This window comes from Carassius carassius, chromosome 13, assembly GCF_963082965.1.
Source record: "Carassius carassius chromosome 13, fCarCar2.1, whole genome shotgun sequence".
Classification (NCBI taxonomy): Eukaryota; Metazoa; Chordata; class Actinopteri; order Cypriniformes; family Cyprinidae; genus Carassius; species Carassius carassius.
In genome coordinates, this window is record NC_081767.1 from 18,027,435 (window position 1) to 18,041,224 (window position 13,790).

The window sequence follows — 13,790 nt, forward strand, 5'->3', positions numbered from 1 at the left end:
ATGAATAAGCAACCCAAAGTTTACATTGAATAACAAAAACTGTTTTGCAAAAATTGTTGATGTTGACAGCAGTGGAAAACGAATAGTGTGTCACTACACGCTATGGGAAAAAAATATTTTTTTTCTCAGATACTTAAGCCCTTAATAATACAGTATAAATCCATAGCCATTAGCTCATGTGTGAGAATTAAAAACAAACCGATGGCAAGTCAGCAGAGCTGCACAAGCCCAAAGCCATGAAGCCAACCAGAGCCTGCCAATATGGTTGGAGCCATCTGGCTATATAAGGGGAAAGTCTCTGCTTCATGACCGGATGACCTCTGCCTCAGGGGAATGGGTCACGAGGCTGCAACAAGACACCTCTGAGAGCCAATCTTGGTGCATCCAGAGTGGGTTAACCAGAGTTAGGAGAACCTTATATCCTTGCTCCCTGATTCACCTAATAACCTAAGTGGTATCAGGGCGATCGGGAGAAAAGCATAATGGAGGAGGTCGGGCCAGTCATTTTTTAAGAAAATAAATTGGGCAATGAGATTTGTCTTCTTAGGTGAAGAGGTCGACCTCTGCTTTCTCAAAGATCTCCCAAATTCTTTAAACTGTTTGCGGACGGAGCATCCACTCTTCTTAGGAGATGTTGCTCCAGGACAGAATGCCTGCTCCTTGGTTCAACCTGCCAGGCACATGTGTTGCTCTCAACAAATGCAAACTGAGCAAGCTGAGCTCATTACAAGAGGCACCAGAATGATGAGGGGTCCCTTGCATTTGGAAAATGGGTAGCCTCTAGCCGAGCTGGAGCACTGCTCAGAGAGTTCTTGATCCATTGCAAGGCTTGTCAGCGGTGAAGGCTTTGAGTCTTGTAGAGCAAAGATAGTGGTCGTTGCTGAAGGAGAAGAAATCTGAGGACCCTATGCCAGAATGCCCAACTATATAGCCAGATGGCCCTGCCCATATTGGTGGGATCTGGCGGGCCTCGTGGCCATAGGATTGTGCAGCTCAGCTCCGCGATTGTGCAGTTTTTATTTTCACTAAACAAACCAATGGCTGTGCAGTTACACTGAATTATTTAAAAAGGCTTCAGTATCAGAGAAAAAAAGGTCTTCTTACCATAGCGTCAAGCAACACAGTACATGTGTAGTATCGAAAGGTAACCTGAATGTCACGATCACCAGCTGAAATGACCTTGATAGCCACCAGAGGGCAATCCATCCCATACCATTGCCACTCGGGCATGGACTTAATTCCTCATAATCTTTTAGTCATCAGCACTCATTGTTTTCACCTGTGTCTCATTAACCCTGTCTCATTGCTTGCTCCAATAAAAGCCTGGTTCAATCAGTCATTGAATTGTAAAGTCTTGTATGTGTCATTACAACATTTCCAAGCCTTAAATCCTGTTTTTTTTGTCCTGAATGACCCTTGACTGTTTTTTGGAATACGACTGTACCACTTCAATAAATTCTCTCTATCTCTCTCTCTCTCTCTCTCTCTCTCTCTCTCTCGTGTGTATATATATATATATATATATATATATATATATATATATATATATATATATATATATATATACATACACACACACATACCCTTACAGTAGAGGTCTATTTAATAAGAATAATTATAGAGATAATAATAATATAATTTTCTGTTTGTTTGATTTTATATATGACTGGAAATTTCAAGCACACTCCCCAAAGTCTCAGGTAAAGCACTTGTCATCATCATTGTATAATAAAATGTATCTCTTTTGATTGGACAGTGATTATGTTAGTTTCAGTATCCTTTGATAGTCTTTTCACTTCATACCTGCATAACCTGACATTTTTCAGGTGTCCAACTTAAATCGTTCTCATCATTATTGGAAATGATGGTAATAGTATGGATATTATAGTAAAAATAACACACTTTTATTCATTCTGTTCTAGAATTTATGTGTGGATCGGAACCTTACAATCCTCAGGAAAATATCTGTTGCTCTGGGAATCTGTATAAGAAGGCATCAACACTAACTAAGGTATTGCTTTTTGACCAAAGGATTTTCTTTGCAGGAATAGAAATTCCAATAAATTGGAGATTTCTCTAAACACTATGATTTTCAGTAAAATGTGCTTATAAAGTTTTTTGAGATTGCAGTATACAGTATTCAAAACTCTGCATACAATAACCTACTGTTTATCTGTGTCCTTCAGTGCTGTGGCAAATATGTCTACACTCTGTTAGATGACAATGTGCTTTGCTGTAATGGAATTCTTCATCTCAATGTGCCTGAGCAGTCAGAGTGTCTTGGAGGTGTAATATATGCTCCACCAAACACTATTTGCCAAATGTTTGCTCGTCCCCGTCTTGGTGAGCACTGCTGTGGAGGAAAAACGTTTGATCCTCACACACATATTTGCTGTAACGGACACAGGTAGGCCCACACATACAAAACTTTGATTTGCGTGTGTGTGTGGACTTGGATGGAATAAATGCAAAGCACAAATTCAGAGTATTGGACACCATACACAGGGCCAGATTAACATGAGGGCTAGCCAGGGCTGAAGTACCACGGTCCGGAGAATAGCGAGGGCCTGTGATTGTCTGTGGAGGAAAGAAAAAATATACCTTGATTGATTGGCGATCGGGAGCACCTGAACTTTTCCTGCTGGACCAATTTTTTTATTTTTTTTTTTTTAATGAAAAAAATAGATTACATTACATTAGCCCTCGACAAGTGCACAACACATGCACACTAGAAAGATTCTTCCTTTGCGGTGCCCATGCTATTATTCTCTAAAAGGTTTGAGCGATATAAATATCTTTGTACTCGTTTACACTAGTGTTACTATCTTTTAATCACCACAGCTTTACTGGAGCTCAATGGAAACAAACCAATGAAACAATGCTAATTGATTAAACCATGCAGTTTGCTGCTTTTACCGCTCTTTTGAAGTGATAACCAGCACTTTATCCATTTGAATTGGACTCACGACACTTATAACATTATATTTGACCAATAAAGGCTCTTAAGCTAGCCAGATAAAAATGAATAAACAAGGTTAAATAGCTTTGATCATGTAAATTGAAATGTCTAGGTAAAACAGGTAAATACAAGTATTTCAGTCTACACAGCACAACTATTTATCATGCAGTTACTAACACTGTAAAGAACATAGGTTTGTAGGTGCCCAGTAGGGCATATACAAATGAGAATTTTATAGTTCTAATACAGCACATGATGTTTTATTAACAAGGTTCGGGAGGAGCGCATCAGATACTTCAGTGCCTAATCAACACTGGTGGAGCACATCAAGTTAATCAACACCACAGTATAAATACAGCTGACTTACCTCTATCTACTGACGGTTTATCAGCTTTCCTCCTCCACCACATTAATTTTACAGTTCAATGGGGAGGGGGTACTCTAGGATCGGACCATTCCCAAGCTTGGAGCCCTTCCCCGGACAGCATGCCAAATACGCTTTATCATACTTCAGCTAATTATATGCAAGTGTGAACATGTGAAACATTAATTGAAAATATTAATTAAATAGAGCCTGTAATATAAAGGAATATTAATATTGTTAAATGCACTTGCAGTATATTCCAAATATATCTATTATATGTTTCCATCCTTTATTTATTAATAAATAATGTATTCCATTTGTATTCCATGTATTCCTAATATATTCCCCCATAACTTGTAACTTATATTCTCTCTGTTCCCACCAGCGCCATGTTGTGGAGAAGCTGTTTTTCGTTGTGAATGCGAAACTACTTTGTTTGGGCTTACTTTGTTGGGTGAATAAGTTGTATTTACATCACTGATCCGGAAAAACCAAATATGTGTACAACGCATTTTTCAGAGGATGAGGACTGTTTCCTGTGAGAGTAGCCTACAACATTATGTTTTATTAATACATTTTGGGAGGAACATGCGCAGATAATAATTTTGGCCACTAGCAATAACCACACCATCCATCCTACCACCACTAGAGATAACCACTATAAATAATTATACCAACCTTACCTTCATTCTCTCTAGTTTTTCAGCATCCCTCCACCCCCCCGACTCCTCACCGTCGACCCATTCTGGGGGAAGGGCTCAGTGTTTGTGCGGCTACAAATCTCCGAGCCCTCTCCCTGGCCATAATGATTCAAACGCAAGTTTTGAGTAGTGTAGAGCAAAGCTTGTTGTTTGTCATTTGTCCAATCACAAATGCAGACATGATATTATGTGTATGTATCACAATATGAAACACAACATGTAATAACACAGTGCAAGTCATTATAATCAGTATTTATGTCCCCACTGGATGCAACAAATGCCTTGTTTGTAATGGATTTTATTGTTTTGCCGGCATGTTGTGCGGGACACACGTCATCACAGTATGGTGAGGGGCATAACATTTCCATCAAATGCTTGAGACATTCAGCCAATCACAATGCACTGGATAGTTGGCCAATCAGAGCACACCTCATCATATTCCAGCAGAAACATTAAAAATATTATAATGTGTTCTAGGATAGTGTGTGTATGGTATATATATAAATTCTGAAAATCTAGTACCTTTAGGCAAAACCATTAAAAAAGAGCAAATATTCAATATTTGACCTGTAGTCTGATTTTTTGTATGTCTCTACCCATGCTGTCTTGGTAAACAAGGCTTTATCTGGAAATTGAAGTAATAAATGCAGAGATACCTTAGGAACATACTTACTGGCACTAAATTTCTCACAAAGACTCATTCACATGGCACTGCTCTAGGAATAGTCTCTCAGTCACCCAGGCTACCCCACAAACCCATAAAATTATTTTAAAACAACTTGAACAATGTCCTTCAAACATCTCTCTCTCTCTCTCTCTCTCTCTCTCTCTCTCTATTTAGCCACAACAAAATGAAAGGCAATTTCTGTTGTGGTTCAGAAGTCTATGACCACCACAACCAGTTGTTGAGATGCTGCTCAGGTCATCTCTACAAACTTGCACGTTTAAGTGGGGAGTGCTGTGGAAACCATCTGCTGGAATATAATAACAATCAAACTTGTTGTTCCTCCTCAACCAATTCTATAATTTATGACACCAAACCAAACCACCGTTGCTGTGGGCATTACTACTTCAACACATCCCTGTGGAGCTGCTGTGCTGAACATCTCAAACCAACACCAAAGCCTAACAGCTCTCTTGCAGAATACAGGCTTAAACCTCTAACAGACCTGATCCCTGAAATGTGCAATAAAACAGGTGATTTCTTTAAACATTTATTGTGGTGTAACCTAAAATATATATTTTTTAATTATTATTATTATACATTGATCAAATGATCTTGTCTTTTTTGTGTGTGTTTTCTAGTGTTCTTTGGCAAAGTGGAGAGTTTGGCACTTGAAAATGATCAACGCCACGTGGTGTTGAAAGTTGTGTGGCAGGTCAACGTGAAATCAGAAAAGTTCATCAAAGACCCTTGGCTTCATGTGTCCATGGATCACTGCAGCTCTCCTGACACAGAGAACGGCATGACCTACCTTTGGGAGGAAAACCCTGATAGGAAGTACAAGCTTCTCTCTCACCCTGTTGACCTAACCTCTGACATGCACATGTTATATGCTGTATGTTACCAAAAAAGGGATAAAAATATGGATTGAGGTTTATGGATTATGGATTTTTCTCCTGAAGAGATTTTGTATCCATCATTAATGCTAAGTGAGCCTTAAGACAAGTTTACCCTTAAGAGAAGCCTCTGTTACTGTACGCAGCATTATAGCAGATGCCTCACATCTGTGATTTTTTGCTTCATCTGATATTTTTATTTAATCTCAATGTTTGGAGTAATGCATTTATATATTTATTCAGTCAGGTAAATTTTAAGATTTGTTAATATAAAAATTTAAAAAAGAGAAATGGAATCAAATAGAGTTACTGAGTTTTCTTAAAAGCTACTTTTTATCTAAAAAAAAATATTTATATTTTAAGTGGCAATGCATTACCTAATAAGATTTTTTTTTTATCATGCTGTCATCATCATCAGTTATCATCATCAGTCTCAGGTCTGTTCCAAATTTAAGTTTTTTGTTTCTTTTTTTAAATTATTTTTACAATTTGACGGGTTCAAAGACATTAACATAGTTCAAAGATACTCAAAAAGCAATGAATGGCTTTTATCCAAATCCTTGAAGGTTATTTCAAAAATATATATTTATATATATTTTACAATGCTAATAACAACATTTCAAATATAAGCTTAATGTAGCTATGCATTTATTTTTAATGAAAAAAAAAACGTGCGTTCACACACCAAGTTTCTGTAAAATCTGTGTACACACATTATACAGAAATCTTGATTCATCAGTAAATTTGCACTAAAATGTATTCTAAATTTATGACAATTTAGATTCAATCATACATCACTGTGTTAAGATAACATTTCCCTTATCTGTCTATCTCATCTCATCTCATCTGTCTAATACATGTAGTGTTTTCGGAGTTATAAACTTCTCCAGACTCTTGCATAGTGTCCCGTTTCCATGTCTCTATACAACTTTGTACACACCTTTCATGTTAAATGTTGTGTGAAAAAAAGTTTACTTCAAAGTTACAATTTTTATTATGGTATTGCAGACAAAAAAAACTGTATGTATATGCAATATGTTTTTTTTTTTTTTTTTACATTATTTCTTTTCTTTTTTTTTTTACATTATTTCTTTTCAATGAATTGGCTGCATAATTATAGTCATTTGTGATTTTATATCACATCTGTTATTTCTAAATAAAAATGTTAAGCAGCACAAAACTATGCATACTTTAAAATAAAGCAAGAACTACAAATTTAGATGTTTCAGACATCTCTTTAAAAAAAAAAAAAAAAAAACAATCTCCAACTGAACAACATCTGCAATGAACCACTGTTATGGAGTAAAGGTTGGACAGGTACCTTTAGATCAGGGGTGGGGAACGTTGATCCTGGAGGGCCTGTGTCCCTGCAGAGTTTAGCTCCAACCCTGAAAAAAACTACCTGTATCCTGAAGACCTTGATTAGCTTCTTCAGGTGTGTTTGATTAGCGTTGGAGCTAAACTCTGCAGGGACACAGATTGTTGGGATTGGTTTGGGATTGTTTTCAAAAAGAGATATCTTAAAAACCTACATTTGTAGTCTTAAGGTTATAGTACTCACAGCTTAAAGACCTAAATACCAGACTGGTGAACAGTATGTTCTTAGCTTGTTTATGAAAAATATATGAATTATACTGTTATTTAGTGTGGTCATTCTTACCAACATTTACAGTTAATTAGATATATACTAAACATTTATGTCAGTTATGTTCTTGTAGAGTGAATCAAAAAAACAGATAAATGTGTGACATACCATATATTGGTAGACAGAGAAGTTAAATTATATACAAATAATAACTAATAATGTATGTATATATGCTACATAATAGTTAAATACACATTTATAGATGTACTTACAGAGACTTTATCTTTGGATAGTGAATACAGAAAACTCTTTTTCACTGAAAAGGGCTCTTCTCTTTCTGTTAAGTTTGGAATCTGCTCATTGCAGCTTGAGTGCAGAAGTTAAATTTCTTATGCAAATATTGAATCTGTGAAGGCAAAAAGTTACTCTGTTGACTTGGGTTTAGTAAAAGGCTGCCACTTAGGTTTGAGCTTACGTCAGCCCTCCACAAAAAAACAACAACAACAAAGTTTTATTAATTATACATAAAATATGATAAATAAATATAATAAAATATAATAAAATAAATATATGAAATAATAATAGTATTCTATTAATTATACATAAAATATCACTGTGTCACTGGATCACTGCTGCCCTAAAGAACAGCATGACAATTATACTTCAAAATGCAGAGCATGCTTAATGTGAATATTTTGTCATGTAATATTTCTTTTAATATTTAATTAATCTGTATTCCAGTTTACTGAAGGTTATGATAGTCCTGTAATAGGGCAAAGGTACTTCTAAAATAATTTTTCTGCTTTGCTTGGACCTCATGTTGTTGGCTATACCTGTATAAACAAAATGTCTGTGAAAGATTTACTGTTGATGATCAGTAAAAGCCATTTTTGGCTTTACTTGCAGGACTTCAGTAAAAGGAAAGGTTCATGTTTATGTTAATGTGCCTTTCTTGGAATATCAGTGAGGTTCCTCAACACTCCAGGACCTACTATGACTTTGTATTCATGTTTATCACACCCACCTTCACCCAGAACTGTAAAGGCATGCCCCGCATAATTAAATTTATTTGTTTTGCTAGTTGTCACACAGGCAAGTTACAAGTGCTATATCTTCACAGACATTTTGTTTTTGCCATCTGACAGTCTTTTCAGGTACCTCAGAGTTATTGACACCTCAAAGAGCATGCTTCCAGTCAGTCAGTCAGTTTGTTTTGAATCTTATTAGCAGAAATGTGTGTTGGAACTACTATTCCACTACTCCTGTAGGATGGGGGAAAAGTGTTGTAATAAAGGTTTGTAAGGTTATGTTTGCACTAGTCTCACATCACCAGACTTTGAGACTGACGGCTGCTTTCATTGGCCAAGGCATGTCAAACAACCAATCATAGTTTGTTTTGTTCAGCATCACGTTTCGGGGTGCAGTAATGTCACCACAACAACAGACCGGTGAGTAAAACTCTCGGATGTATTTTAAAGATTCTATGCCGCAAACTTTAAATATGATGTCTGAGGCTGAGACTATGTTTCCACTGGTGAGACCAGCCACCTCCTGGAAGAGATATGGTGCTATATATATTTTTTTAAATGGCACAAAAGTGTTCTCATATTTGTTGTTGAAATTAGCAACAATCTCAGAACCAGAGAATCGCATTTAGGCTATGTCTCATTTAACCCAAATAAGTTTTAAATTAGACATATTGTAGAGTCCTGGCTTGATGAGGCCAACACGACAACATCATCCGCAAAGAGCAGAGACGAAATCGTGTTGTCACCAAACCTGACCCCCTCCGGCCCCTGGCTGCGCCTAGAAATTCTGTCCATAAAAATCATGAACAGAACCGGCGACAAAGGGCAGCCATGCCGGAGTCCAACACGCACCGTGAACAAGTCTGACTTACTGCTGGCAATACGAACCAAGCTCCTGCTCCGGTCGTACAGGGACCGCATAGCCCTTAGCAAAGGGCCCCGGACCCCATACTCCCGGAGCACCCTCCACAGGCCGCCGCGAGGGACACAGTCGAATGCCTTCTCCAAATCCACAAAGCACATGTGGACTGGTTGGGCAAACTCCCATGAACCCTCCAGCACCCTGTAGGGGGTATAGAGCTGGTCCAGTGTTCCACGGCCTGGACGAAAACCACACTGTTCCTCCTGAATCCGAGGTTCTACTATCGGCCGGATTGTCCTCTCCAGTACCCTGGCATAGACTTTCCCAGGGAGGCTGAGAAGTGTGATCCCCCTGTAGTTGGAACACACCCTCCGGTCCCCCTTCTTAAAAAGAGGGACCACCACCCCGGACTGCCATCCCAGAGGCACCGTCCCCGACTGCCACGCGATGCTGCAGAGGCGTGTCAGCCAAGACAGCCCCACAACATCCAGAGACTTGAGGTACTCAGGGCGGATCTCATCCACCCCCGGTGCCTTGCCACCGAGGAGTTTCTTGACTACCTCGGTGACTTCAGCTTGGGTGATGGACGAGTCCACATCTGAGCCCTCAGCCCACAGCGGGATTGAGGAGATCCTCGAAGTATTCCTTCCACCGTCTAACAACATCCCCAGTTGAGGTCAACAGCTCCCCACCTCTACTGTAAACAGCGTTGGTAGGGCACTGCTTCCCTCTCCTGAGGCGCCGGACGGTTTGCCAGAATCTCTTCGAGGCCGACCGATAGTCCTTCTCCATGGCCTCACCGAACTCCTCCCAGGCCCGAGTTTTTGCCTCCACAACCACCCGGGCTGCAGTCCGCTTGGCCTGTCGGTACCTGTCAGCTGCCTCAGGAGTCCCACAAGCCAACCAGGCCCGATAGGACTCCTTCTTCAGCTTGACGGCATCCCTTACTTCCGGTGTCCACCACCGGGTTCGGGGATTGCCGCCTCGACAGGCACCGGAGACCTTACGGCCACAGCTCCGAGCAGCCGCTTCGACAATGGAGGTGGAGAACATGGTCCACTCGGACTCAATATCTCCAACCTCCCTCGGGATCCGGTCGAAGCTCTGCCGGAGGTGGGAGTTGAAGATCTCTTTGACAGGAGACTCGGCCAAACGTTCCCAGCAGACCCTCACAGTACGTTTGGGTCTGCCGAGTCTGTCCAGCTTCCTCCCCCGCCATCGAATCCAACTCACCACCAGGTGGTGATCAGTTGACAGCTCCGCCCCTCTCTTCACCCGAGTGTCCAAGACATACGGCCGGAGGTCGGATGAAACGACCACAAAGTCCATCATCGACCTACGGCCTAGGGTGTCCTGGTGCCACGTGTACTGATGGACACCCTTATGCTTGAACATGGTGTTCGTTATGGACAAGCTGTAACTAGCACAGAAGTCCAATAACTGAACACCACTCGGGTTCAGATCAGGGGGGCCGTTCCTCCCAATCACGCCCCTCCAGGTGTCACTGTCGTTGCCCACGTGGGCGTTGAAGTCCCCCAGTAAAACCACGGAGTCCCCAGTCGGAGCACTTTCCAGCACCCCTCCCAGAGACTCCAAGAAGGCCGGGTACTCTGCACTGCCGTTCGGCCCGTAGGCACAAACGACAGTGAGAGACCTATCCCCGACCCGAAGGCGCAGGGAAGCGACCCTCTCGTTCACCGGGGTAAACTCCAACACATGGCAGCTGAGCTGGGGGGCTATAAGCAAACCCACACCAGCCCGCCGCCTCTCACCATGGGCAACTCCAGAGTGGTGAAGAGTCCATCCTCTCTCGAGGAGTGTGGTTCCAGAGCCCAAGCTGTGCGTACAGGTGAGCCCGACTATCGCTAGTCGGAACCTCTCAACCTCACGCACAATCTCGGGCTCCTTCCCCGCCAGTGAGGTGACGTTCCACGTCCCTAGAGCTAGTTTCCGTGTCCAGGGATCGGGCTGTCGAGGCCCCCGCCTTCGACTGCCGCCCGATTTTCTAAGCACCGGCCCCTTACGGTCCCTCCTGTAGGTGGTGAGCCCACGGGAAGGCGGCCCCACGTCGCTCCTTCGGGCTGAGCCCGGCCGGACCCCGTGGGGGAAGGCCCGGCCACCAGGCGCTCGCATACGAGCCCCAACCCCGGGCCTGGCTCCAGGGTGGGGCCCCGGCTGCGCCATACCGGGCGACGTCACGGTCCTATGATATGATCTCTTCATAAGGGTTTTCTGAACCGCTCTTAGTCTGACCCGTCACCTAGGACCTGTTTGTCTTGGGAGACCCTACCAGAGGCATATAGCCCCAGACAACATAGCTCCTAGGGTCATTCGGGTACTCAAACCCCTCCACCACGTTAAGGTGGCAGGTCAAGGAGGGGACTCATCAAGCCAGGACCTTCAGCATGCACTGGAACGGTTTGCAGCCGAGTGTGAAGCAGCTGGGATGAGAATCAGCACCTCCAAATCCGAGGCCATGGTCCTCAGTCGGAAAAGGGTGGCTTGCCCTCTTCAGGTTGGTGGAGAGTTCCTGCCTCAAGTGGAGGAGTTTAAGTATCTTGGGGTCTTGTTCACGAGTGAGGGAAGGATGGAACGGGAGATTGACAGACGGATCGGTGCAGCTTCTGCAGTAATGCGGTCGATGTACCGGTCTGTCGTGGTGAAGAAAGAGCTGAGCCGCAAGGCGAAGCTCTCGATTTACCGGTCAATCTACGTTCCTACTCTCACCTATGTTCATGAGCTTTGGGTCATGACCGAAAGGACAAGATCCCGGATACAGGTGGCCGAAATGAGCTTTCTCCGCAGGGTGACTGGGCGATCCCTTAGAGATAGGGTGAGAAGCTCAGTCACCCGGGAGGAGCTCAGAGTAGAGCTGCTGCTCCTCCACATCGAGAGGGGTCAGCTGAGGTGGCTCGGGCATCTGTTCCGGATGCCTCCTGGACGCCTTCCCGGGAAGGTGTTCCGGGCGCGTCCCACTCGGAGGAGACCACGGGGAAGACCTAGGACACGCTGGAGAGACTATGTCTCCCGGCTGGCCTGGGAACGCCTCGGTGTCCCCCCAGAAGAGCTGGAGGAAGTGTCTAGGGAGAGGGAAGTCTGGGGTTCTCTGCTTAGACTGCTGCCCCCGCGACCCGGCCCCGGATAAGCGGAAGAAGATGTATGTATGTATGTATGTATATTGTAGAGTGTCATTGACAAACTTTGCTTAAAGGGATAGTTCACTTTCAAATACAATTTTTGTATGTTTTAGCTTACCTCAAGGTCTTTGTTTCCGCAGTAGTTTCCATTTTGATATTTTTAGGTCAAACCGTTGTGGTCTGTGACTCATATAATGCAGGTCAGTGGTGTCAAAAGTATTGGCATTCATTACTCAAGTAGAAGTATAGATACTAGGATTTAAAAAGACTTTTGTAGAAGTTGAAGTATCAACTCAAGCTTTTTACTCAAGTAAAAGTGTAAAAGTACTGGTTTAAAAAACTACTTTAAGTATAAAAGTAAAAGTAATGTAAGGGGAAAAAAATGCCATTAAGAACAAAAGCTTAGGCCAAGCCACAGGGGCCTATTGTGCACTACCCCACCTCCTCAAAAAAAACATTTTTCTAAAAGCCATAGGCCATAATGACTATAATGTTATATTAAAATGTTCATGATGGAAAATTCGGGATGCACTAGGCTACCTGTTTCAGCCGCATATATGCCCATTGAAAATGAATACGCTTTAGTACAATGCAAATACATTAAAGAACTAGAGATATGATGACTTAGTTGCCTATAAGTATTGTAATGGTGCAAAAAGTCAAACTTCAGAGGCATGTCATCAATAACCTTTAATGGAATGTAAATGTACATCCAAACTTAGCTGCAGGAATCTGCGATGGCAATGGTAACAATTACTCTTGGTTGTCTATTTACAATAAACATTCTAGTGCTGTCAAAATGAATGATTAATCCAAGTGATTAATCAAAAATGAAAAATAACTCATAATCCTGATACCTTCTTGATTGATAGCTTCCTGTATTCGGTACATACGTCTGCTATGTCCAGTGTGGGGGGATAACGAGTTACAAAGTTGGTATAATCTACTTATCACAACATTGTCAATCGCATCGTCAGTCGCAAACGATAATTTATTAAAACGTCTCGCTACCAAACTACCTACAGTAGCTTAATTTGTGGAGGACGAAGAGAAAGCACCCATTTGGTAAATGAGCCAGTGCGAAATAATAACTTATAAGTAGGGTCCAGTGCCTTTTCAATACTTTTAAAACGGTACCAGCGCCTAAACGGTTCCTGAACCGATACTTTAAAAAAAAAAAGAACCACAAAAAAAAAAACAATGGATAACATTAAAGAACATTACAAATATTTAAAATACATCCATAGCTTTGCCCTAGGATGCTCTCATTTCACAAGTTGTGCTTCCCTTAATCTAAGGCTAATAAATGTATTTCACATTCTGGGTCATTATTTAATACAAAACCACACATAATGTTTGTTTCTACTGTATCTCTGTCACTCACTCTGATATTTAGTTAAGATGAGTGCTGTCTGTCACTGTCTTTAATCAGTTCTGTGAATTACTGTATGCTCATTCTTTATAAAGTAGCAACAATGCCATTTTTAAAATACAGTACTGTGCAAAAGTCTTAGGCACATTAGTATTTTCACCCCCCAAAAGGGTTTCAAGCGAGTTATTTATATCTTTTGCTGTAGTGTGTCAGTACGAAATA

At 41.7% G+C, this 13,790-nt stretch overlaps 1 protein-coding gene across 2 annotated transcripts in view; it reads left to right on the top strand.

Annotated features, from left to right (window-relative positions):
- LOC132156010 (galaxin-like) overlaps positions 1 to 5,906 on the top strand; it is a 213,322-nt gene extending 207,416 nt beyond the window's left edge. For both annotated transcript variants that reach the window (XM_059564811.1, XM_059564812.1), the window contains 3 exons: positions 2,187 to 2,407; positions 4,866 to 5,221; positions 5,330 to 5,906. In XM_059564811.1, the coding sequence (XP_059420794.1) occupies positions 2,187 to 2,407; positions 4,866 to 5,221; positions 5,330 to 5,619 (867 nt within the window). In that variant the 3' untranslated portion in view covers positions 5,620 to 5,906. The remainder of the gene's footprint in view (positions 1 to 2,186; positions 2,408 to 4,865; positions 5,222 to 5,329) is intronic.
- The last annotated feature ends 7,884 nt before the right edge of the window (positions 5,907 to 13,790 follow it).